This window comes from Aotus nancymaae, unplaced genomic scaffold (genome assembly GCF_030222135.1).
Source record: "Aotus nancymaae isolate 86718 unplaced genomic scaffold, 86718_ANA_hifiasm-v0.15.2.pri h1tg000057l, whole genome shotgun sequence".
In the NCBI taxonomy this organism is placed as follows: domain Eukaryota; kingdom Metazoa; phylum Chordata; class Mammalia; order Primates; family Aotidae; genus Aotus; species Aotus nancymaae.
Window position 1 is genome coordinate 2742268 of NW_026988471.1, and position 27611 is coordinate 2769878.

Consider the following 27611-nt stretch of genomic DNA (forward strand, 5'->3'; position numbering starts at 1 on the left):
AGTCCTTAGCTCCCGCCTGGGGACGCCCAAATAAAGGACAGCAGAGCAACTTTGGGGCAAAGCTGAGCTCGTTTCCCTCCTAGGCGCTTCACGAGCAGGGCCCGAGTCTCCTGTGTCCTGGCGTGGACTGCAGGAGGTGCAGAGAGGGCGCGGCACGTGTGTGAGTTAGGGTGCAGAAGTGTGTGGCAGGCCCGACCACACGTTTTGAAAATACACAAACTCTTAAACTTCTTGTCAGAGAAGCGCTTGGCGTGCACACAAAATCATTGAGTGAATTCTTGAGAAACATATTGTTTGTCTCTCTCCCTCGCTGGATCATACCACTAATGAGTGCAAGGACACAGCGTTCATTCAGCAACCTCCCCAGCAGCCTCGAGGCTTCTGCCAGGCAGGAGGTGCTTAAAGCCTGTTTACTGACTGGCCGCAGAAACGGGGACGTCTACAGGGTTTGAAGACAGTGCCTGTTACATTGAGAAAAGACAGTGAGCGTCCACTTTTAGCTTCTTAAAAGGTTTAAACATTCTGATCTTATTTTCCCATTCATTTGCCTAATGGCCCTCCCTTCTCTGTTGCATAAGGGCAGAGATAAACACAGGTGTCTACGGGAACCCGCCAGTTTGTCGGCAGCAGCCCGCCTTCCCACAGTGGAAGCGTAATGTTTACTGGTGGGAAAGTCCGCTGTGCATTGCCACATGGGCCTGGAACGTGTTGTGTCCACATAGTTCATTGATTTTTTTCATATTGATAAATTAGAATTATGAACATTAGAGCCTCTTAGAGTCACATGCAGATCTTACAGATACAAATATATCCAACACAGCATCAAATTTATTGATCTTAAGTTGACAGAAATCACAAGATAATCTTGCTAACGAGGAAAGCAGTCACATAGATTGAGAGATGGGAGCTTTCCAATAAGAAGCCCCGCCTGACGTTCTATCGGTTGTTAAATTTTCATGCTTTTATGATTCGATCAGCTTGAACTGTGTCTCACGCTTGGGTCTCTCATTGCCTAATTACACGTGCAACGTTGACAAATGGCATTCCCTCCCTGCCACCAGCACACTGACCTTGTCGTGGTTACTAATGGCTGGCTGGGACTGCCTGCAGCAAGGTGAGCGGCTATATCCAGTGGCTGTGCATTCAGGTCTGTATTCTCCCGTGCCTTGCATGTGTGTTTGGTCACGTGTCTGCCTTGTCTTGCAGAGCTGCAGAAACTGGAGGGCGGCAGTGGACCTGTGCGGACGCCTCCTCACCGCCCATGGCCAGGGCTACGGCAAGAGCGGGCTGCCCACCAGCCACACGACAGATTCGCTGCAGGTCAGAACACCTTTCAGGTGCTGTCGCTTAATCTGGCTCTTCACAGTGTGGGGACGTGGACAGGACCGTGGCCTTTCATGCCAATAACAGAAAGTATATTTTCATATCCTGCTTCTTTCTCTCCTAAGTCTACTGTATATACCATACTCAGGCACTGGAATTCTCACTGTGCACTGTCAGGATGCCTGTGTGCGCCCCAGAAGCACACTCGCAGGTGCTCACACTCAGTCTCATGGCGGGACTGGCATGGCTTTGGGTCAGCAGGTGGGTTCACCTCACGACTGGCAGCAGCGGCTGGCCCGAGCGGGACTCCGGGGTGCATCTGAGCCTGTGGGAAACGGTGCAGGAGCAGCTGGTTCTGTACACCCCAAGGACAGAGGTCCCTGTGCCATGGGTTGGCTCCTCTTGGTATGATATCACTTGCTCTGAAATGTAAAAAAAAGAAAAAGGAATGCACAACATAGATTCATGAACAAAAGGAAACTCATCTCATAAGAAGGAACAGCCGCAAACGTTGATAAAGTCTTACCTTTCCCTGGGGAGTTTTTAACTGGTATTCTAGCTTAGGTGGGAATCCTCCGGGACTGAACCGATGATCAGGTCCTTCAGAACTGTGAGGAGCTTTGAAAGGAGCAGCTTTGGGGAGCCCTGACAACTTAGCTATTTTCAGCAGGCTCCTTCTCCTTCTCCCTCTTCCCCAAGAGCTGACAAGAAGAGCCACTCTAGCTTTAAACGCACGATCCCCCATCACCTGTCCATCCATTGGTTTGCTAAATCCTAGACTAAACAGTCTAGCGTTTCTCCCACCACCGCCCGCAGTTCAAGCTCTCATTGCAGTGTGGCTTCAGCCTCCTATAGGAACTTACTTCAGGTTTCTTTATTCACATTCATTCTGTAAACTACCTCCAAAAAAGTCTTAAATCACAGTTTTGATAATCTCATTTTCCTGCTCAAAAACTATGCCTGGCACAGTGGCACGTGACTGAAGTCCCAGCCACTGGGGAGACCGAGGTGGGAGGGTCGCTGGGGCCCGGGGTTCCGGGCTGTGGCGCACTTGGTTGATCAGGTGTCGGCACTGACCCAACCCCAGTATGATGACCTCCCAGGAGCCGGGGACCACCAGGCTGCCTAAGGAGGGGGAAGCAGCCTCCTTACGCATGGAATCTGAAAATGCTGAGGTCCCAGAAGCAGAGTAGATGGTGGTTGCCGGGGCTGGGGGCTGGGCGGGGGGGGGCAGGCGAGGTCTACACTAGGAGCCAGTCTGAAACGGAGCTAGTCAAGAGCTGGGTGGCTTCCCATTGCCTCCCGTGCGAAATCTCATCTTCTCACGTTGTGTGCAGACCCTCGGACCGTGACGAGATATGTATACACTGTGGAATGGCTAAATCACATGCGTTGTCTCACATGCTGTGTGTGTGGAGCGATTTTTAGTATACAGTACAGTGTTTGTTAACTGTGGTCACCATGTCTACAGTGGATCTCTTGAGCTTATTCCTCCTGTCTCACTGAATTTTGTTCCCTGTAACTAACATCTCTCTAACCTCCCCTGCCTGCCCCTCCCCACCGCAGCCCCGGCACCCGCCATCTACTCTGCCTCTGTGAGTTCGGCGTTTTCAGATTCCACGTGTAAGTGGGATCGCGCGGTGTTTGTCTTTCTGTGCCTGGCTTGTTTCGTCTAACGTCACGTCCCCCAGGCTCATCCATGTCACAAACGACAGGACTTCCTCCGTGAAAGAGGAGTGCGATTCCATTGTGCGGCGTGCCTCATTCCTTTATCCATCCGTCCTCAGCAGACACTTGGCGAAATTCGTTCTTCTCATCAGTAAAGTCAGATCAAATTAGGTCATTTCTAAGGAACCCCTTTTAATCCTAAAAGTCTCTGGCTCTGCAGCTCTCTAGTGCAAATTCCCCCCATTTTCCTGAACGCACTCGATGCTGTCAGAGCACACTGTGCCCTCAGACGTTGCATTCTGTCCACTCTGTGCCTTTGTCCTGACGTTCCCTGAACAGCAGATCCTTCCGTAGCCTGTGGCCATTTGAAATTCCACAGCCCTGAAAGCTGCCTTCGAAGGCAGCCAGCCAGCCCTGCGCTTCCCTCCTTCGTGCTCCCATTCCCCCCCGCCCCGCCCCCAGCTAGGTGGCACATTCCTTTGGTGCCTTTTCATCTTCATGACACGTAGCACAATGCTTTGCACGCACACCTGCTCAGTAAGCACTGTTTACTTATTGAGTAAACAATTACGTAAAATCATTCACATTGTTATTAAACTCAATAGTAATTTTTTTTTTTTAGAGTCAGGGTCTCACTATGTTGCCCAGGCTGGACTTGAACTCCAGGTTCAAGCGATCCTCCCACCTCAGCCTCTTGAGTAGCTGGAACTGCAGGCATGAGCCAGCCTCAAGAATAATTTTTTAAACACAATTGTGTAAATACGCAAAGATAGAAAGTTAGGTTAGCCCTTATTTTAATATTTCTGAAATTAACCTTTAACACCAACTTCATAAGGAATGGGAATTTCTGAACTGAATATATGAAGATAACCTCTTATTTCCATCGTGTTTTGTGTTTTTAGCTTTGGTTTGTGAGGCTGGCGCTGCTAGTGAAGTTGGGCCTCTTCCAGAATGCTGAGATGGAATTTGAACCCTTTGGAAACCTTGATCAGCCAGATCTTTATTACGAGTACTACCCGCACGTGTACCCTGGGCGCAGGGGTAAGGCCGTGGCGTTTCATGTTTGTACGTTTGTATGTGTTTCGCTCTGGTTTGCTTTGGTTTATACATAATTGGGTAACCGCAGTTTTCCTTATTTATCCAGTCTTGAAAAAGCAGTTAAGTACCTAGCAACAAACCTTGACTTAGGGAATGCTCCCACTCAGATTTACTAATGCCCTGACCTGGAGGCGCTCCGTGGTGCGTCCGTTTGTACATTCAGCAGCCATTTGTCCCACACCTGCTCTGTCAAGGCAGCACGATTCAGTGCAGGGGCCAGTGGTCGACTTCCAAGCTGCGCTCCGCAGGGCAGAGCCATCCCATACCGGGGCCTGATGCGCAGAGACGCAGCGCAGTGAAGCCAAACGCGTCTGGCCACGTGGCGCATGCCCTGACATTTCCCATTTGTCTCTATTCTGATGTAATTTATTTTAAAAATCTGCTTGTGGCTCATCCTTTGGGTCACAGTCACGACCGTTGTTTGGAAAACACTGGGCTATAGCATAGGGCCGTTCTAGGAGGGTGACAAGAAAGAAACAGTTGGGAAGGGAGAGGGTGGGTCACGGAGAGCCGTCTGCAGTGCTGTAGCCTTGTGCAGAAAGCAGTCCTGGCAGGTGTCTCGTGAGGGCAGTGTAAGCAGCTGTTGAAAGCCCAGGCCCTGCTGTCAGGCATCCCCAGTTACATCCTGGTTCCCCATTGACTGTAGCCTTGGGGGCGTGATGTGACATCTCTGTGTCCCAGCGTCCTTATTGGTAAAACAGAGATGACAGTCCTCCTTGCTTCCTGGGGTGTCATGAAGATTCAGTGATGTCGTGTGTAAGCTGATTAGTGGCTGCTATCTAGTACCAGCCGTATTTGCTGGTTTTCTTACTCTCTTCCGGATTGATCAATGGCAGGAAAGTGTCGTGCCGCCGCGTGCTGCAGGCTCGATTGTCAGCATTCATTGGCTGCGGGAGTGAGCTACAGAGACTGGTCCTGGTTGTCAGGAAACGCAGAGCCAGATTGGAGCTAGAAAGTCTTTAATACCAGCGGCACAAGAGATGCAAAGGCCTGATTAATAATAAAATAATAATTCTTATAGAAGTCTCAGGAAATTTAAATACACATTCTGTTTAACTTGGTTGATACTAGTAGGTGAGTAGATGAACTAAAAAGGCTGGAGTGAAAACAGATCTTTCCACTTCTTTGTGTGTTTTTAGCTTAAAACTCCGCTCTGGGGCCCGGCGCGGTGGCTCACGCCTGTAATCCTAGCACTTTGGGAGGCTGAGGCGGGTGGATCACGAGGTCAAGAGATAGAGACCATCCTGGTCAACATGGTGAAACCCCGTCTCTACTAAAAACACAAAAAATTAGCTGGGCACGGTGGCACGTGCCTGTAATCCCAGCTACTCAGGAGCCTGAGGCAGGAGAATTGCCTGAACCCAGGAGGCGGAGGTTGTGGTGAGCCGAGATCGCGCCATTGCACTCCAGCCTGGGTAACAAGAGCGAAACTCCGTCTCAAAAAAAAAAAAAAAAAACTCCGCTGTGTTTCTTCGGAAGGGTACAGGAGCGCTAGCTTTCTTTATTCTCAAAACTCTGCTCTGTTTCTGGGGAGGGTACAGGAAGGAATGCAGACACCAGCTTTCTTTATTCTCTGTGCTCTGTCCTTTATCATCTTTACCTTTCTCCAAGTAGGGAATTGGTCCGTATTACTCTGAGTTATCCCGGAACTGATAGAGATTTTTATCATTTCTTAGTATAAAGTGTTTTTGGCCTTTAGTCTTACTGGTATTAAAATTATTTCTTCCTCTGACTAAGGGAATTTGCCCCTTGTAGAAAAGAAAAAATGGAAAGGGTAAGTTTTAGTACCTAACATAGGGCATACATCAAAGAGATCGTCTTGTTGGGGCCGGCTTGATTTCATGGACGTGAACTGACCAAGCGAGGTAGCCACAGAGTCAGGAAGGACCAGTAACACTGCTGTCACTCTCGGCCTTAGGACTCCGTGTCATCCAGGGACACAGACTCCAGGCCTTAATGTGTGACGCTTCCTGCCCACCCACTGGCCTGTCCAGTCCCGCTACCCTTCCATATGACCAGGAGGAACAGGCCGAAGCCAGGGCCATGTGAGGGTGCATGTCAGGAGCCCTGTCTGCCATGGCATGGCCAACAGGTGGAGGAAGTGGGGCCAGGTGGGTCTCGGGAACTTACTGAAGGGCTCTCGCTGGCGTTGCTGGCCAAGCAGGCCTTCTGTCCCCGGGAGTCTGGCTTTTGCTGCCGTAAGTTGAATCAAAATGTCTTTACTTCTTCCCTGAAGTATTTCTTCTCCCACACTCCAGCCAGGAAGCTGCCTGGTAGTCCTGAGCTCTGTCCCCAAGGAGCAGGGTTTTATCCATCCTCTCTCCCCAGCAGTAAGTCTCATCTGCGTCCTTCCAGCGTTTCATCCAGTCCACACGTGGGTGGTTCCACATCCACTCATGAGTTTGGAGAGATACAGCCATTGCTGGTTATTCCAGGGTACTTTTCTATCTTGTAAATTAGTTGGGCTCCTGATTCTGTCATGTCCATTTCTTGTCTCCACTTCGTTGCCTTTTGAGGGTCATCCTTTCCATGTAAGACCAAATTTCCAGTCCAAAAAGAGTGGGGAGCCTGTCACTTGATAGGTTGTGAAGAAAAGATGGAACAGTTAAAGGCATTGTTAATTGGGGGAGTTTGGAAGTGTTTCTATTTAATCAGTTATGCCTGGTAGCTATCATAGTCAAGAAGTGGCAGTTTTCATATTTCTTATAAGGATCAGCTGTGTTTTCCCCCCCACCTAAATACAACCATTTCTTCCCCCTCAGCCTGGCTGTAGGCTGAGCATCTCCTCCGACCCCGCCCTTCCCACGTCGTTCATAGTCCTGGGAAGGGGCTGGACCCAGGTCTGTGGGACTCTGCCTGGGCCTCGGCCTGGGACTTCACAGCTGATTTTTTAGGCATTTTTTCTTCTGCTAACAGAAATCTCAGGGCATTGAACACACAGGCCTTAATTGGAACCACCAGATACTCTGAAGCGCAGAACTGCACCAAGCTCTGGTTCCTTTTCCTACTGAGGGCCCTGTGCATTATAGATTCAAAATACTGTTGTTCCTCACCTGCTTCTGACTTTATGACAGGTGGTTAAGAATGAGTGTGACTGAAAGGCAGATGTTTCCTGTAGTGAGTGACAAAACAAAAACCTCCAGCTTGGCCGGGCGTGGTGGCTAATGCCTGTAATCCCAGCACTTTGGGAGGCTGTGGTCGGCAGATCACTTGAGGCCAGAAGTTTGAGACCAACCTGGCCAGCATGGTGAAACCCCATCTCTACTAAAAACATAAAAAATTAGCTGGGCATGGTGGTGCACACCTATAATAATACCAGCTACTTGGGAGGCTGAGGCACGAGAATCTCTTGAACCCAGGAGGTGGAGGTTGTAGTGAGCCAAGATTGCACCACTGCACTCCAGCCTGGGCGACAGAGCAAGACTCCGTCTCACCAACGAAAAGCGGCACCTCCCATTGGTCTCTAACCTTTACCTTTAGTCATTCGGGATGCCCAGCCTCACCTTGTGTGTCCTGTTGTACAGTGCCCTGAAGATTCCGTGGCCTTGTTTACCCATCTCTAAGGAGAGGATTTTGATGGAAATGACACTGAGTTTCCTTTAAGATAAAGAATAAAAATCCGTGGGTTCAGGTAGAGAACCACCTATCATCTTTCCTTCTCACTTTGAGGACATGTTTTCCTAAGGATGTGCAGTTGAGCCTGGAAAACATGCTTTGATTCTGCCTGAAATTAAATTGCATTGGTAAATGGATAAAAAGAAGATAGCAGCTATGCATCATTAAGCAGCTAATTTAAATTATGAAATAGACATAAATCATACATATATGTTTTAGTGAAAGTGTATTAACATTCATTCTCAAAAATATGCTGGATGTTTACTCATTTTTCTTCCCATTTTGTAGTGTAACAAAGCATAAATGTAAGATTTTGATTCATTCACTTCATTTTAGCTTGCAATATATAAGCAAACCAAGTTGTTAAAATGTGCTTTAAAAGGATGCTATTATGATAAAAACAACTTTTATGAATGAGCTTTAATATATTTCATGTAAATATTGGGTGTAATTTTTGCCCATTCAGAGTATTCATAACAAGACATGTAATGAATCGTGTGTAAAAATCATGAAGGTTTTTTTTAAAAATTTCAACCAAGAAAGGAACAGTATTATGGTTGATGTGTTTATATGTCATTTCTAGCAATTTCAGCCACCTCCAAAGCCCAGCCCATTTCTGACCCTGGCACTGTCTTTCACTTGGTTGTTCGGATGCTCCCTCCTGTGCACAGGAAGAGTGCCGAGGATGACGGGCAGGGGCTGACCCAGCCCCGCTCTCCCGGAGCTGAGGTCTGGATGGTTCTGGTGGGACCCCCAAAGCCACAAGAAGCCAGGTAGCACTGCCGCTTACCTGAGTGTCCTCTCTTTATTTCCTTCCTGGCTCCTCAATCTTCACCCCCTTTTCCTGTTCCTCTTCCACTGCATTCATTGTTTCTTCCCCTCTCACACCCCACATCCATCCCTAGCACCCAGGGCCCAGCTCCATCTCTCCCTAGCTTCATCCCTCCCTAGCTCCATCCCTCCCTACCTCCATCCCTCCCTAGCTTCTTCCCTCCCTAGCTCCATCCCTCCCTAGCCTCTTCCCTCCCTAGCTCCATCCCTCCCCAGCTCCATCCCTCTCCAGCTCTATCCCTCCCCAGCTCCATCCCTCCCCAGCTCCATCCCTCCCTAGCTTCATCCCTCCCTAGCTCCATCCCTCCCTAGCTCCATTCATCCCTAGCTCCATCCCTCCCTAGCTTCATTCATCCCTAGCACACAGGTTCCAGGAGCAGAGTTGGGAGCTTCTTGCATCAAGCCTTTTATCAGAGTTCATATCATGGGTTGCGGGGTAGTAATTGAAACTTCAGATTTGTGTTTGGAAGCCAGCTGGCTGAGGGTGGTGAGCAAATTGTCCACATCTTTTCATTCACTGGAAGTCCCCTGCATCCCTGCAGGACACACTTACAGAGTGTGCAGCTTTAGTTCCTCAGACTTCACACATAACTTGGCAGCCGAGCTCTTCTGTCTAGAATTGTCATGCGGCTTCAGTAGATGCAGAGGAGCGGTGGTGGTCATACTGGTAGAAGATGTCAAAACAAGAGGAATAAAAATAGTACGCATAAAACTTGCTCTCAGCCACGGTCTTATCTCTGAAAATTGAACCTCAGTTTTATAGTGATACCCTGCATCAGGCATCTTCCGGGGCAGAGAAAAGATAAGCATATCCTCAGGTTGCCTTTCCTATTGGTGGTTCTCTGATGTTGAAATGGAAGTTCCCTGTCTGTGAATTCTTCAGCTAGTTGAGGTGGAGTGCTCTTTAACTGCACAGGAAGTCACTGTTGCTTCCAGATTGATTTGTGCAAATTCAGATATTTGATTTTCTATGTTGCCCGCATCTATTTACTGTTTACTTTTATTTTACTTCTTTTTCTGTTCTAATAGGTTTTTAATAAAAGCTATTTACTTTTATTCCAACCCACTACTTCTGTATCTTATGAGAAACTCTGGGGATCCGGTTGAATCTACTCTTTGCTCAACAAAAAGTGATATTTATTTAAATACAAATATTAAATACGCAGGCAATTAACAAATATTTTTTCGTGTTTGCCTCAGACGTTTTTTAACAAATGAAAGCACCTGTTGCTGATGCAGCCGGTGACGCTCCTTCCCACTCAGTCCCTCCCAGAAGCAGTCACAGCCGTGCCTTTTTGTGTAGCCTTCCAGGTCAGGTTCTCGCACTCACTTCATCTACACACACATACATGCGCACAGAGAAATACATGCATAGAGAGAGAGTATTGTCTTACAAGCTTTGTAAATGTGCATCGTGAGCACATCTTTCTTCATTTGCTTTTTTTTCCCGATTACCATTATTCATATCAATCCGTATCTGTATCTATATGATGAACGATTAGGATCTTTCCAGCCTTTGGCCATTACGAGCAGTGGTGTTATGGACACCCTTGTACATTTCTCTTTATACATGTTCAGGAATTTCTCTAAGGTATAAATTCAAGGTGGGTTTGTGAAAGTGACCACGCTAATTTCCACTCCCAGCCACAGTGTGTGAGTTTCTGTTTCCCCACTCTTGTATGACTAAAGATTGTCAGACTTTCACCAGTGTGTCTAAAATTCTACCTCCTGTCGCAAATTAGGTCTTTCTGATTTCTGCCGAATTCTGTGTCCTTCTGCAGTTTCCTCTTCAGTAACTCACTCTTTGATAATCTTGGCCGTATTTCTGTTGGGTTATATTTGTTATTAATTGGTTGGGGTTCATTCTACATAGTAGGTATTTAATCCTTCATTCGTTTCGTATTTGGGAAATATTAATATATTCTCCCATTCTGGGAAATATTATCTTCAACCCTGAAAACAAAATTCTAATTTAAAAGTACAAACATAACCTTTTTTGTTTGCAACGTAATAGGTTTTAGGAGTATCTTCTTGAGTCCACATACTGTTATATCAGGAATAATAAATGCAAAGCAATCATGCCTTTGTCATTGCCAAGTAGGCTGAGACAGGTAAGGACATTTAGCAGACAGCTCTCGGAAACATTTCCTGAGGGAGCTGCTGCACACCGTCGGGACCGTCCGCTGGGCATGGGAGGAGCTCTGGGAGACGCAGTGTTGGGAAGAGAGTCTACCCTCTCTGCCAGGTGACAGGCAGCTCTTCACCTGGAGCTTCCAAGAGCTCTGAGGCAGCCCCGCAGAGCCCCTATGCACACCTGTTGAAGATGCTGTCTCTCCTGGCAGAGTCTTGCGGCCCTACAGCACCTGCTGCCCTGCCGTCTTCAGTCGAGTGCGCTGGGCTGCACTCAACGGGATGCTCCCGGGATCTTCTCCCACAGTCTTTGGCCCTATAGACAGACAGACTCTGTGATCTCCGCACAGCTCAGCCGTCCGCTTTCACTGGTACCTCAGCATCCGCAGGGAGCATACCCTCCCAGGACACCTCCTCCTCCACCCCAGAGGGCGGCAAGGTCGCCATGGATGCCCACCTTTTCCCAGCACCAAAAGTATTTTTGTTTTTGTTTGTCTTAAATGTTAATAACTTCATAATTACTGTTCACATTAGGGCTTTAAAATACCTTTCCAAAATCCTACAGTTGCTCTTTTGAGAGCCATTCTTCCTATGTCTGTACTTTAATTTAAGAAAGGCTTCTTTCTTTAATTTTCTTTTAATTAAATTATTTATTTTTTAAGTTGTTAGTCTGTGGAACAGATTGTTTCTCCCGCTATAGGGTTCGTAGCCATGAGAAGCGCTGACAGGGATATCCATGAACAATATTCCTAGATCACTCATTGCGTTTTGTATTAACAGCTTGCAATGGTGTGGTACGTTTGTTACAAATGATGAACCAGTGTTGGTACAGCATTAACAAATGTTCATAGCTTACACTTGGGTTCACTCTTGTGTTGTACACTTTCACTATGTTAAAGAAAATTAAATGTCCATTCCTGGCAAGGTTAATTTCATCCTCTCTCAGTTAAATTTTTCCAGACCCCCACCACCATTTCTTTAATCTGTTGTTTGGAATTACCCATCTCTCTCGTTCCAAAGAAAAATTGATGGCGACAGTGAGCATGTAAGCTTTACAGTGCTTTGAATTTTTAAAGTGCTGCATTCTGCATTCAGTCGCTCACTTCAAGTTTCCACGCAACTAGAGGCAAAACAGGCCAAAAATTCTTCCCATTGGAAATAAAGCAACTTGATTATCCACACTGTGCTGTTTAAGACGTGCAGTGCTGCTTCTAATACAAAATTCAGATCTGTACGTTTAGTCTAACTTACAAGAGCTGTGACTTCATACGAAATCGTACTTCATAACTTAATCCTTTATGGATTACCATCAAGTCAAATTAAAATTAAGGGGGCAAACGCTTAAATTAATCGGATGCCAAATCTCTCTGCTCCTGCATCAGCTGTCAGCTCCTCTGTGTAAGTAAAGCACACTGTCATTGGGTCTTTCATCCCTTTTTATCCTCCCTCCAAAATCATGAAATCCACATTTCAAGTTCTCAAATTAAATTCTGAAACTTTTTTTTGTCAACACATAACCATACGTGATATCTCAGAATTAAATTTTCAGCATGTTTCAAATGTCAGATTTTATTTTTCATGACAAAATTACCTCACCTTGCAGAGTGACCACGTTCTGCTTGAGTTCGATTCCAGGTCGTAATGCTTCACTTATAACTCCCAAGCGTTCATTGTTGGACATGTGATTGCTGGTTTATTTGTTTGGAGAAGGCTCATTAGTTCATCTTACTGCTTTTTATTTTGCTCACCATTTTTATGAAGTTTGGCATTTTCAGTCTTTTCTTAGAACAAACTACTAAAAATATGAGAACTTTCAGTTTGGGGTTCCATGTGTACCATGAGAACACCCGAATGGAGACCTCTCCTTACCCTGTCTGCACAAGATACAGGACTCGGCCAGTCACTGGCTGTAGCTGGAGCCACGTGGGGGTCGCACATGGCTGTGGCAGACTCGTTAGCCAGAGGCAGTGACCCAAGCATCATTTGTCTTCATGCTTCAGGGCTTTGGAGACTTTCGTTCAGTGAATTATTTAAATAATAAATCTTTAAGGTATTTCTTTCTCTTAGGACTTTCTCACTGTCTTTGTGTGAGAAAGTCCTAAGAGAAAAATGTTTTTTTTAATTGATAATGCCACATTAAAGTCAAAAATGACTTGTTGAGAGCTGTCAGTGTGACACTGTGCCTGGCCGGGCACAGACACCAAGCAGTATCCCCAGCATTGAGCAGAGAGAAGCCAAAGGCATGGCTTTTCCTGCCTGCTGAGGTCAGGATAGAGAAGGACACACCCAGGCAGGCGGAGACAGAGGGAGATAAATACAAAGCAGTCTCCCCAGCAAAGCATTCACATAACTTGAAAATGAGGTGGCAATGCCAGGGCAAACTTTTAAGCTTGTGCCTTATTGAAGAAAGGGTAGAGCTGCTAAAATTGGGCAAAGGGTCTGGAAGGCACCTGCAGCCACATTCTCTGAGGCAGGTGGCACAGGCATCCAGGCATCATCACGTCACACCTGCTCTGGCCTCAGCAACCTAGCTGCATCCAGTGCCTCCCGCCCTAGTTTGCAGGTGACACAGGAGGCTGCAGAGAGGCTGTGGTCCACCATATCCACCAGCACAAACAGCTAGTGAGTGGCGGCAGGTGGTGTACCCCACCCAAGGGAAGCTGAAATGCCATCTTTTTCCCTTTCATTTCTCACTGCCCAGCACCAAGGCCCAGGCAATTCCTGGCACATTTCTCTTTTCTATAGTAGCAGTATGGATTTTCAGCATAACAGGGAACTGTCTGATATGAATTTTGTAGAAGTATTTTCATTTAATGTTTTCTAAACGTTAAATGAGAACCCTTCTACAGTATTTATATCAACCTAGATTTTGGCAGGTCACAACTCTACATGGGAATCTTCCAGAAAAATAGATCCACTAGGAATTGTTTTTCCTCACAGATTTTGACTCACCTCTCCTTTTTTTTCCTTTCCAATGCTCTTTCTCCCTGCAGGAGAGAGACGGGCCTCAGGGCTGGTGTGGAAGTGCTTACATATTTCATCTACCTTGACAGCCACCTCAGCATGGAGGATTTCACTGAGATTCCCAAGGTAGCTCTTCAGAGGCAGGGGCTAGGTTTGGTCACCGAGAGAATCAGCTTAAGGGTATTTTTATGTGCATTTACTTAAGACAAAAGTATGCATTACACCAAAGCAGCTTGTGTATGTATTGTTGAAGAAGGGAGTAGTTAGGTTGAGGACATGGACCGGACCGCATGGCTGCCATTGTGTGTACCCGGTGCCAGCCTTCTGCCCAGCACCAGGAGCTGCTGAGTCAGTGTCAGCTCAGTGAAATTCACACACCCTACCTGGAGCTCACGGGCTGCTTCCGTTTGTTTTTTGTTTGTTTGTTTGTTTTAATTCTATGATCCATATATTTTTTCTAGGAAGGGGTGACTTTTTTCTGATTTAATTTTCTACATTTTCTCTTTCATATAAAGTTGTAGGTATGTTTTTCCTTTGGATTTTTATTACTTAAGATTTTTAGCCTGCACAAGACTTTTTCACTAATGCAAGTCAACCAGGAAGAAGGTCTCTTTCCACTTCAGTGTTCACTTTGCTGCAGGTATTTCTAAGAAGGACACAAACAATGACAGAATGTTTAAGGAAGAGCCTGGCCAGCTTGGGGCACCACTGCTGTCTTTCCTGATTTTGCGTCTGCCTGGGGAGGGCCCAGCTTTCCGGTTCCCACTGAGGGACACCTGAGAGAGGATTGCTTGGGGGCTGCTGCCAGACCTTCCGGCTGACAGTCTCTGCAGAGCTGCTGACAAGTGGCCTGGTGGCCATATGTTGGCAGGTTTTCATGAATTGGGATTAGGGAATGTTTCTTTACTTGATAACCCGTTGTCCACAAGGAGAGGCGGCAGCATGAGGGAACAGTGCCACCATAATGAGGACACAGCCAACTCCCTACCCTGCCACAGAACCCTGGGCAGTCCGCTTCAAGCCGCAGTTTTCCATCTGGACTGAGGGACTGGCCGGTGGAGCAGGAGAACTGATCACCCTCCATGGGAACAAGGATGCCCAGAAGTTAGAGTTCCTGTGGTAGAGGTCAAGGGAACAGGGTAGAGGCAGTAAGGAAACAATACATACCTAGTGAAGGACATTTTCCTGTCTGGTACATAGCGAATGCACTAGATGTGGTACTGATCACCCATTTTCATTTGATCCTAAGGAATGTCAGTGTGCATTTTGAGACATTATAAAAATATAATTGCTATTACCTGATAACCTTTGAGTTAGTGAATTTTAATTTCACATCAGTGAGGTCCTGTTTTATGTTTCAGAGCAGTGCTTCTCCATTGCAGCATGCACACGAGTCACCCAGCCTCTTACGGAGAGCAGGCTCGGGCGCAGCAGGTCTGGGCAGGGCCTGAGATTCTCAAGTTCTAACAAGGGCGCAGGCGATAAGATTGCAGCTGATCAGAATGCACCTTGAATCAAGTATTAATATTACTCTTTCAGCTACAGCTGGCCACTATATTTAATAGTATTTCTGAGAAAAAATATGCATATTTTAAGTTCCAATTTGAAATCCCAAGAACACAGTCCTTCCCCTCAAAGATGTCGATCTGATTTTATCTATTTTCATGTGGCAATCCCCATATCCAAACCATGTTCATTAAAAACTCCATTTTCCATCTAATGCCTGGGAGATACCATCTTTATTGTATACTAAATTATATACGTAGTTGGGTTTATCTTTCCTTTTTGTAATTTACAGAAAAATCGAGTAGAGAGTTCCATATACCCTCTTTTCTTCTACACACAGTTTTTAATAACATCTTGCATTTTTATTAATATCTATAAAAATTTTTATTTGTGGAGTACTTTTATTTTAATTGATAAACCAATATCAGTACATTGTTATTAAAGTACATAGTTTACCTTAGGGTTCGCTCTTGCTGTTCATTCTGTGGGTTTCAACAAACTCCTGATGTCGCATGTTCACTGTAGTGTCATATAGAACAGTTTCACTGCCCTGTGTATGAATCCTCCACCACCCCTGGATTAATCCCCCCACCACCCCTGGATTAACCCCCCACCACCCCTGGATTAACCCCCCACCACCCCTGGATTAATTCCCCCACCACCCCTGGATTAATTCCCCCCACCACCCATGGATTAACCCCCCACCACCCCTGGATTAATCCCCCCACCACCCCTGGATTAATCCCCCCACCAACCCTGGATTAACCCCCCACCATGCCTAGATTAACCCCCCACCACCCCTGGATTAATCCCCCCACCACCCCTGGATTAACACCCCACCGTGCCTAGATTAACCCCCCACCACCCCTGGATTAATCCCCCCACCACCCCTGGATTAACCCCCCACCACGCCTAGATTAACCCCCCCCCACCCCTGGATTAATCCCCCCACCACCCCTGGATTAATGCCCCACCACCCCTGCATTAATCCCCCCACCACCCCTGGATTAATCCCCCCACCAACCCTGGATTAACCCCCCACCACCCCTGGATTAATCCCCCCACCACCCCTGGATTAATCGCACCACCACCCCTGGATTAATCCCCCCACCACCCCTGGATTAACCCCCCACCACCCCTGGATTAACCCCCCACCACCCCTGGATTAATCCCCCACCACCCCTGGATTAATCACCCCCACCACCCCTGGATTAATCCCCCCACCATCCCTGGATTAATCCCCCACCACCGCTGGATTAATCCCACCACCACCCCTGGATTAATCCCACCACCACCCCTGGATTAACCCCCCACCACTCCTGGATTAATCCCCCCACCACCCCTGGATTAATCCCCCCACCACCCCTGGATTAATCCCCCCACCACCCCTGGATTAATCCCCCCACCACCCCTGGATTAACCCCCCACCACGCCTAGATTAACCCCCCGCCACCCCTAGATTAATCCCCCCACCACCTCTGGATTAATCCCCCCACCACCCCTGGATTAATCCCCCCACCAACCCTGGATTAACCCCCCACCATGCCTGGATTAACCCCCCACCACCCCTGGATTAATCCCCCCACACCAACCTAGATTAATCCCCCCACCACCCCTGGATTAACCTCCCACCACCCCTGGATTAATCCCCCCACCACCCCTGGATTAATCCCCCCACCACCCTTGGATTAACCCCCCACCATGCCTAGATTAACCCCCCACTACCCCTGGATTAATCCCCCCACCACCCCTGGATTAACCTCCCACTACCCCTGGATTAATCCCCCCACACCAACCTAGATTAATCCCCCCACCACCCCTGGATTAACCTCCCACCACCCCTGGATTAATCCCCCCACCACCCCTGGATTAACCCCCACCACCCCTGGATTAATCCCCCCACCACTCCTGGATTAACCCCCACCACCCCTGGATTAATCCCCCCACACCAACCTAGATTAATCCCCCCACCACCCCTGGGAACATTGAGTCTTTCCATTATTTCACGTTTTCCAGAAGGCCTTAGAGTTGGACTCACATCGTATATAGTCTTTTCAGATTGGCTTCGTTCACCTAGGAATGTGCATTTATGGGTCCACCATCTCTTTTTCTGGTTTGATAGTACATTTCTTATCTGTGAATAATATTCCCTTGTATGGATATACCACAGCTTATTTATCCACTCCTCTGCGGAAGAATATCTTGGTTGCTTCTGGTTTTTGACAATTACAAATAAAACTGCTATAAACATTTTTTTGCAGGGTTTTGTGTAGATACAAGTTTTCCAATCCTTGGGTAAATCCCTAGGACTGTGATTGCTGGACCTTATAGTAAAAGTATTCTTAGCTTTGTAAATATCTGCCAAGCATCTTCCAGCGCTTTCACACTGTTTTGCATTCCTAAGAGCAATGAATGAGAGATCCTGTTTATGTTAGTTTTTGGATTTTTAGCTGTTCTAATAGATGTGTAGTGTTATCTCATTGTTTAAATTTTAATTTGCAGTTCCCTAATGACATATAATGAGCATCTTTTTATATGCTTGTCATTGATAAATCTTTATTGGCAAGCTGTCTGTTCAGATCTGTTGCTTATTGATTAATTGGGTTGTTTTCTTATCGTGGTTTTGTTTTTTTTTTTTTGAGACAGTCTCACTCTTGTCTCCCAGGTTGGAGTGCAGTGGTGCGATCATGGTTCACTGCAGCCTCCAGCCTCTGTGCTTAAGCAGTCTTCCCACCTCAACCAATGGAGTAGCTGGGACCACAGACACCTGGCTAGTTTTTATATTTTTTGTAGGAAAAAAAAAAAGAAGCCTGCTTACCTAAGTTTTTGTATTTTTTGTAGAAACAAATAAAAAAGCAATTTGCATGCTGGGATCACAGGCATGAGCCACCACACCTGGCCTGTTGTTGATTTTTAAGAATTCTTTGTATGTGTTGGATACAGGTTCTTTATCAGCTAGGTGTTTTACAAATATTTTCTTCCTATCTGTGACTTGTCTCTTCGTCACTTTAACACTACATTTTACAGAGGATACATTTATAATTTTAATGAAGTCCAACTTACTGATTTTTTTCTGTCATGAATTGTGTTTTTGGTGTTGTATCTAAAAACTTACTCACAAACCCAGGTCACCTAGATTTTCATCTGTGTTCTATTCTAGAAGTTTTATGGTTTTTGCACTTCACATGTAGGACTGTTGTTGATCTCAAGTTAACTTTTGTGTGAGATGTAAGATCTCTGTCTAGGTTCATTTTTTTTTTCATTTGGACGTCCTGTTGTCCCAGCATCATTTTTGGAAAAACCTGTCCTTTCTCCACTGAATTACCTTTACTCCTTTGTCAAAGATCAAGGTGACTGTATTTGTGAGGACCCATCTCTCGTCTTTCTGCTCTGGGCCGTTGATCTGTTTGCCCATTCTTCTGCCAGGACCACGCAGTCACCCAGTCTTTTTCATAATAGCTCTGCAGTGGCTCTGTAAGGTGGATGGTGTAGCCCTCCAGATTTGTTCTCTTTAATATAGTGTTGGATATTCTGGGTGTTTTCCTTCTCCGTATTAACTTTAGAATCATTTTGTTGATAACCACAAAATAATTGGCTGGAATTTTTTTTGATTGGGGCTATATCGAATCTGTAGGTCAAGATGTAAAGAACTGGTATTTTAGCAGTATTTTCTTCCTGTTCGTGAATGTGGAGTCTCTCAGTTTATTCAAGTCTGTGAATTCTTTCATCAATTTTATAGTTTTCTTCCTACAGCTTTTATGCATATTTTGTCCAGTTTATACCTGGATATTTCATTTATTTATATGGAAATGATACTGTTTTTAATTTCAAATTCCTGTCATTTATAATATCTAGGAAGCCAGTTGACGTTTGCGTATGAATCTTGTATCCTGTGACCTTCAGTCACTTACTAGTTTAGAAGTCGTTTGTTCTTTGAGATTTTTCTTCGTAATTATGTCATTGCAAACAAGTAGTTTTATTTCCTTCCTCTCAGGCCGTACCTTTGACTTGTCCCTTGTCATTGCATTCGCTCCCACAAATCTTGATAAGTTGTATTTTTATTTTCACTTAGTTCAAAATATTTTCACATGTCCTTTTTACATGCAGAAGCACCCCCATGTCCATGGGCTGTTGTCAGGGGAAGGGGCAGATAACTTTCTGCCACCTTCTGAGGTGAAGTGGCTCGCAGGAGTCCCACAGCCTGTTTTCTCCCCATCCTCCGAACTGTATTCCAGATGGGAGTATTAACAGCTAGTCTATAAATTGGGTTTGAGAACTACCAGTAGAGGTTGTTTCTGTGCTTATATTGTGGAGCTTGAAGGGTTCTTGAGATTGTCTTTCCCTTGAAGTAAGTGATAAACCACACAGGAGCGATTATGGCCCCTTCTCTACACGAGACAGAAGGATGGAAGTGACACAGCTTACATATAACTTACCGTGTTGGGCTGGTTTCACAGTGACATGACTTACATCGGAGGCCAGTCCCCTGTGTCATTATGCTGATAGACTAGAAATGTTGATTTCTAGGAAACCAAAGTAACCCAGGCTGTAACTTAAGCTCAGTCATTCTCTTAAGATACAGAAATTATTTAGTGGCATCAAAAAAGAAAGTTTAAACATTTTAAGTTCAATAATTGTTATATTTCTTTTCTCCAGGCTTACAGTCATAACAGCACTATTTTCCATAGTATCCCTTAATTTTGACTCTCTTCCTTTTGGACCTTTTTTATTAAAGAGCATAAACACAAAGCCCATTTCAGTGTGGTCGTGCCACACTCTCAGTAATGGCTAGTGAATAGACAGATGGACGCATTGAGGCCCAGAGATGTTAAGTGGCTTACAGAAGTCACACGCTTGTTTTCTCACCATCTTTCAAACTATATTCCAGATCTGAATATTCATCACTTAGGCCTGTTTTGAAAAGCGCTTTACTGAATCTGTGTGATTGCCCTCTGCTGGCATTTCTCTGTTCTTTATCTCATTTCTAATCAATACATGCTATTTGATCTTTTGACGATTGTTATGTACCAGGTATACATATTACAGATTGATTTCCAAATCCTGTTAGAAGAGAACATAATAGTAACAAATATTTCCCTTACCCTGAGAGATGAGGCAGCCACGTGTGGTACAATATCCAGGTGGTTTCTCTTGGGCAACTTCCTCTTTTTAGCACACTCATAGCCAGGCGGCTCTGGGCAGTGGATTTTTCAAGTCCAATCCCTTGCCTCCTATTGGGACAGCTCAGAGGCAGAACATAGGCTCCAGGGCCACTTAGAATCCAGTGGGAGGCCCATTCCCAGGGCCCGGGCCTGAGACTCACCTGTGCTCAGTTTCCCCTCCTACCTACTGGGTTCCCCGGGAGCAGTTCCAGAACTACTGGCTGGCTTATAGCTTCTCCCTTCCGGGTCTCCTTCTGGGGAACCCAACCTAGGAACCTTCCATTCGAGCTTGCTAAACTAAAGAAATATTAGAGAATACCTGAGCATCCTGGTTTCTCTTTTATTGGAGGAGGAGTTGGTGGTCTCTACATTTCATTCATTTGGGAGTGGTTTGTAAATGATCACAGTTTAGCTATGGAAAGCGTGGTGACAACCACCTGTCTCCTCTGATCATTGTCTAGACATACATAGATAGAGCTCCACAGAGAAAACCAGCATGTATTTTATAGCTGACACCGTTAAATACTTCACAAGAAATAAAGGGATCTGTCATCACTTCTGCTGGGACATCTGCGACGCCTCCTTCAAGTGTGCCAAGTATGAATGTGCGCTCAGTTATGGCAAACAAACTCACTCGGCGCTGATTGGATTCCAGGCTCCATGGTCCCCTTCTCCATGCGCATCCTGCACGCGGAGCTGCAGCAGTACCTGGGGAACCCGCAGGAGTCGCTGGACAGACTGCACAGGGTCAAGACTGTCTGCAGCAAGGTAGGTGACGCTGCCATTCTTCCCCGCCACGTGGGATAACGCGCCCTCCACGTCCTCCCCACAGGACGTGCCTGTGCGGTTTCCTGCTTGTCCTGCCCCATGCACCACTGCTGCTTCTGCCTTCGGAAGGCTGGGTGACCCGGTTTGTGTGGCCTGGCTGTCGTGGCTCTTGCTGAAGCCTTTTTTAGGAATGCTAAGGCTTTCTAGCAGAGCTGAGTCCTGTGATTCTTACTGCCTGCTGCTATGGGAAGCTGAAATGCAGAAGCATCTTTCTTGCCGAGGCTGCCAGCTAAAGCTTTAAAGTCAGTGTGCCAGAGCACTCCTGTGTCCCACAAGTGCTCACACTCACCTGCCAGGTGCAGACAGAGGTGCCGGAGCAGTATTGAAAGCAATCATGGTTTCAGCTTTCACATCAAAGTAAGTAGTCCTGCATTATGACAACTGTCACTCATGATCCTGACTCCAAAGGCAGAGTCAGAGTGTTTTCCGACTCATTCTTGGTTGTGAAGTCACAGTTCATGTGGGAGGCACCAAACCAGGACGTTATTACACTAACCGACATTGGGAAGAAATGTGGGACCCAGAGCCTTCGCTGTTTACGGGCTGTTAGATTATTTGTCTCAGATTGGGAGTCATCCTGCCTTTGCTGCCCACGTCCCAGTGTTCTGTAGAGGTTCGAGGACATAGGTATGCGCAAGTGCTTCGAAAACTGTAACAACAGGCGGGTGGTCAGTAGGAGCAGCAGCATATTATACTTTTGGGGAAAACTAAGATTCTTCTTGCCACATTCCTCCTTTCACTTGCCAGCGGTAGTTACAGAAGTTCTGCAGAGTTCCCAGGTGATGTCGTTGTCAGTGTCCCTGGTGAGGAAGGAAGGGCCTCCTTACCTGTGGAGGAGAAGCAGGCACTTCCAGGCAGCTGGTGCCCTGGGCTTTGTGCCCACTTCCATTCTTTTAGTACCATAACCTGAAAGGTAAAAAGAAAACTGTTTGCTTTCTATACTTTGATCGGTTGATGGAGAATCATGTTACCAACTTTTTTATATTGCAACACTTTTCTTGAATCTTAAAACAGGGTTTAATTTTATTTACAGAAATAGGAAGCACATGACTTGAAATTGAGAAATTCTAAATCAATGACTTTCTAAATTGTACACAATTTTTTTTTATTATCTTCCGTGTCACATTGTAGGAAATCTTTATAGCATTTGAGAGAGAAAGTTCTGGGCCATAGGGTGATTTGTGGATGGTGAAGCCAAGTGAGTTGAGGTAGTTTTGCAAGTCAGCCATCCCAGTCCTGAAGTATTTCCTGTTTCAGTATTATGCTCCTTAAATGCACACTACAGGCTGGGCGCAGAGGCTCATGCCTGTAACCTCAGCTACTCAGAAGGCTGAGGCACAAAAATCACTTCAACCCAGGAGGCTGAGGTTGCAGTAAGCCGAGATCGAGCCACTGCACTCCAGTCTGGGCAACAGAGTGAGACTCTGTCTCAAAAAAATAAAATGCATACTCCAGTGTAACGCTCAGGGAGCCACTCAGCACCAGCTGCACAGCAGCAGGGACAGTGGAACAGAGAGCAGGAGCTTCCCACACCACTGCCCAGGCACTGCACTTACTCCTCCTGACAGACACCTATGCCACATTCATGATGAGCCAGCCACTGCTCTGAGTTCCAATATCAACTCATTTAATCCGTATAACAACCCTGTGAAGGCGATGTTATTATCCCAGTTTATACATGGGGAAACTGAGGCATGGAGTGCTTAGCTAACTTACTCAGGATCACAAGTTGAACCCAAGTCATCTGGCTCTAGAGCCCATACTGCCTTCATCACTGTAACATGTCCCATTTGAAGGAAGGAAGACTGAGAGTCCTCTCTTCCACCCTGTACCAGTATTTCTGCTCCAAGGAAGGACAGTGCTGTTCGAGGTCGCTGGACATCTACACAAAAGACCCCCGTGCTGAGTGGGGGCACTGCCCCTTCCCACTGGCTGACCTCTGGAGATGGGCTTAAGCCTGTACTCTGCTGTGCCAGGCCCTTCTGAGACTCTGTGGGGCTTCCAAGTGACAGCAGTTGACAGCTAAGCATTGGGGGGGTGGGAGAAACCAGAAGGATTGGTGCAGTCACATCCTAGGAACGTTTCTCTTGGGCTGACTGGGTGGGGCCACCACCAGTGAGAGCGCCGTCCTGCCTCTCGTGCCCTCCGCCAGACTGCAGTTCCACCTGCCTCTCATCGCGTGAGCACATCACCACACTTCAGGCAACGCTCACGTTTAAAGATGCATATGTATTCTATGGCATGATCCAAATATAAGCCAGCATTTCTTGTGGTACTTAATTGAGGAAATCACAATTTGTTCTAATCCTGGAAGAAAAACAAGCAGTTGGATTTATGGAAAGATGTATGTTGGGCTTTACCTTAAAGGATTTTCATGGTTAATTTCAATATGTAAGTTCTATGTGTTCCTTTATGTGCTGACTTAAAATCTGACCTCTTCTTAAGAGAGAGAACCCCACTGTGGCACAGCTGGTGGATGCCTGGGCAAGGAGGGAAAGACCCAGAGCGTGACCATGCAGTCAGCCTTGTGTCTCCGCCACCTTCTGCAGCATGAGAAGGGCAGCCATCAGCTTCCTCTCTCACTTCCTTACACATTAGGGGCTCGAGGCAGCATGCGGGGCATTCCTCACCTTTCTGTGACTGGTTTTCATCTGGATGTGCACTGGGCACGTAAGCACTCTGGGACATGGAGTGATTTGTCTCCCTGCTGTCCAGAACAGCTCTATCTGAGCTTGTTCATTTGTTCATGCAGCAAGTGGCCATCAGCATCTACTGAGTGCCACATGCTGGCAGTTCAGGGCTCACCACAACACAGCCTCGCCCTCAGTGTGTTCGCAGTTTGGTAGACGATGCTTGTTTCACCCCTCCTTTTAGGTTTGCAGCCATCACCAATACATCATGATCATCCAGAGTTTAAAAAGGGAAAGTCTGTGTTATGGTAGAATTTCTTTACTCAAGAAGTGTGTCTTGGTCCATTTGGTAGTACCATAAAGGAATACCCGAGAGTGAGTCATTTATAAAGAAAAGGTTTATCTTGGCTCACAGTTCTGCATGCTATACAAGAAGCACGGTGTCAGCATCTGCTTCTGGTGTGGCCTCAGGAAGCTTTTCTTTTTTTTTTTGAAACAGAGTCTTGTTCTGTCACCCAGGCTGGAGTGCAGTCTAGCAGTCGGCTCACTGCAATCTCCACCTCCCAGGTTCGAGTGATTCTCCTGCCTCACCTCCTGAATAGCTGGGATTACAGGTGCCCATCACCACTTCCAGCTAATTTTTGTATTTTTAGTAGAGACAGAGTTTCAGCATGTTGGCCAGGCTAGTCTTGAACTCCTGACCTCAAATGATCTACCTCGCTTGGCTTCCCAAAGTGCTAGGATTACAGGCATGAACCACTGCACCTGGCCAGGAAGCTTTTAATCATAGTGGAAAGCAAAGGGGAAGCCAGTGTGTCACATGATGAGAAAGGGAGCAAAAGAGGAGAGGAGGAGGAGGAGGGAGGGGGAGGCACCAGGCTCTGTTTAACAGCCAGATCCCAAGGTGACTAATGGAGCCAGAACTCATTCATTACTGTAGGGAGGGCACCAAGCCATCCGTGAGGGATCTGCCCCCAGGACACAGACACCTCCCACCAGGTCCCACCTCCAACACTGGGGCATCTTAGTGTGAAATCTAACAGTATGAAAAGCCAGCCCGCCACTCTTCTGCCAGTGTTGATTTGGTGGATGAAAGTGAGCAGCTTGGTGTGGCCTTCGGTCCCCTCTGCTCTCCACTGGTGAATAAAGAGAGAGGTCAGACCAGAGTCTCCACGGTTCTCCAGCATGAATGTTTTCATTTTCCCAGACCTTGACAACTCAGGGAAATCCTCAGGAAGTCTTAAACCTAAGGATGTGCTAGCGAGGCCTTCACAACTCGGGGAAGATGTGTTAGCGAGGCCTCTTCCTGCGTGGACTGCTCTTTGCTGTGTTGTTTAAAGCATTCACGACAGCTGCCCCAAACCACACACACAGCCTGCTCGGGACACGTGCTGTGCTTCCCAGCACTGAGGTGCTGTGACATGTTGACGCTGCATGGATGTGCGAGGTGCTTTCTGGTACCGGGCGCCGTGCCGAACACATTGTGTTGATCACCGCTTCTAATGCCCGCGGCACCTGCAGGTGGTTTTATTATCCTGTTCCCAGATGAGGAAAGCCGCTTCGGGGAGGTGAAGTTTCCCCTGACGACTGCAGTCATGGAGCCTGGCTGAGCCCCGCCACACGGCTCCAGAAACCTCGCCCTTGAGCCACTCTGCTGTTCTCTGTGCAATTCGACTATCAAGAGTGTGGCTTTTTTCCTCCAAATACAAACTCTTCTCTGATGCCTTTTAAAGCAGGGGCTCTAACGTTTGGTCTTAAGTGTCATTAAACAGTTACAGAAATTTCAGCAATCCCTACTGCACTTGCTCCTGCCAAAAACTGGTCTCAGTAGTTTCAGAGAACTATGGACTCTTCCAGTGGGTGCGGAGAGTCAAGCAGAGTGAAAAGAAATTAGTCTAGAATGTTAAACATATTTCCTTTGGTGCCATTTTCCGTTAGCTCCTCCCCCTCACTCAGGCCGCCAAGGGAAGCTGCGTGGGGAAGCCGCCTACTGTTCTCACGGTAATTTCCAGTCCCCGTTCCTGAACTGGGCCACACGCAGGCCGAGCCCTGGAGTCCTGGACGAACCCTCGTCTCGGGTCTTCGGGGGGACTTGAGCAGGCAGGAGGCCAGTGCTGGGGCTGCACTCGGTGGCCGGCTGCCGACCAGGAGCCTTGACGCTGATCTGAGATGCTTAATTCAAGGACATTCGACGAAACTGAGATCATTGTTTCTAGAAAGAAAGCAGATAAGTTATCTGGTTCCTATTCCCCGAAGAACCCTGTCCCATTTGTTTTCACTGCTTGTGTGGCATCTCTTGTTGATCTTCAAAGGGGATTTTTGAGGGTGGAGGTCAGGAATGACTGTAGAATCAAATGCTTCAGAAGGGAGTAAACAGTAGCGCAGGCACCGCGCAAAGATGGCGGAAGGTTTTCATGCTGTAGTGATCAAGTCAGGCAGAGCGTTCAGGTTGCTCAGAAAATGAAGCACTGCCATTTGTGCAGAAGTGTGCTGAGCCCTGCTGTCTGATAATTGCCACTCCAGCAGAAGTCAAGTCTTCTCAGGTTCAGTTCCCAGCATGGATTTCCCGCAGGAAAAGCAGCAGCCCTAGGTGACAGCAGAGTGAGTTGCGGGAGGCCGTGGGAGCGGCCGAGTGAGGCAGCAGTGCGGCCCCCGGTCGCTCAGACCAGGCCTCATGCAGGGTGGAGCTTGACATTCAGCTCTTAGGAGAGAGGCCAGAACAGAGCCGCCCCAGTCATCTCCAGGCTGCCGCTCATGAGCGTCCAGTGGTTTGAGATGCGGTAGCTGCTGAGATAGCAGAGGAGGAGGCTGGTCAGGGTGCTGGCTGTCAAGCGAGGCGCAGCCCCCCCACGTGGGGAAGTGCTGGTGATATCACATTCATTTCAAAGCCAGAGTTGTAATTACAGTATGACCGTGATGAAATAAGTGATATTCGTCGGAGGAAGAATGTCCCCGTGTGTTAGTGGCGTAGACAATGTGATGAAAGGTCATTTTAATTCCCCTTTTATTATCCATGTTTCACTTAACGCATGTATTCGTTTTATCTCATAATAAGACCTTTTGCTGTTGAAAAAATGAGGACCATGGGGCAGGAGCGAAAACAAAGGAAGCCCAAGTACAGCCGGTTATGGGAGAGCGGAGGGCGGAGGGCGTGCCAGGAAAGTGGAGCCCCGTGGGACTCTCGGGGCCAACTGTGCCTATGTCGAACATTCATCCAAGACTGATTCGAGTCTGTTCAGCACGTGTGTTTTAGATTAGAACCATGTTGTGAGTTTTCATATGGGGCCCAGTTGTAGGAGTTCACTTATGATCTTTACAAACTACTTCAGGGTACTTCATTTTATCCATTGTCTTTGAGCCACTGAGTGAATCAGTAAATGTTTGGTGCAAGTGTGATTTCATCAGTGAAGAAGAAAATACACCACGATTCAAAAGAAATTTCCCATGCTGCCGTGGCTTGGTAAAATCAGTGCCTCCTTCCTCTGACCCTGCTCCTCCCATGTCCCCTGTAGGCTGTCTCCCTCTTGGTCCTGAGAGAGTGTCACAGACCCTTTGGGAAAGAGCTGAGCAAATGCACTTCTAAAAGCCATTTGCCTAAGCAGACATAGTCCATACGTAATGATGCACAGTTCGACTGTAGCTTCATTCATCACTCACCTGCATGCACCTGGCCAGTCTTGAGTTCGGCTCCATTCCTCGCTGCACTTCTGCAGCCTCCAGCCTCCCCAGCTCAGCTTGGCTGAGAGTTCCATGTTCATAGAACTGCTGCTTTGCAGACTCACTCCCAGCTGGAGGAGGCAGAGGATAAGGTACATTTTTGTGCACTCTGGAAAAGAAATGTATTCAACAATGTCAG

The 27611-nt window shown here is 46.9% G+C and overlaps 1 protein-coding gene across 3 annotated transcripts in view; it reads left to right on the plus strand.

Annotated features, from left to right (window-relative positions):
* Positions 1–27611, plus strand: part of TRAPPC12 (trafficking protein particle complex subunit 12) — a 99594-nt gene that overhangs the window by 41153 nt on the left and 30830 nt on the right. For all 3 annotated transcript variants that reach the window (XM_064363822.1, XM_064363823.1, XM_064363821.1), the window contains 3 exons: positions 1207–1320; positions 3894–4032; positions 20953–21065. In XM_064363822.1, coding sequence (XP_064219892.1) covers positions 1207–1320; positions 3894–4032; positions 20953–21065 — 366 coding nt within the window. The remainder of the gene's footprint in view (positions 1–1206; positions 1321–3893; positions 4033–20952; positions 21066–27611) is intronic.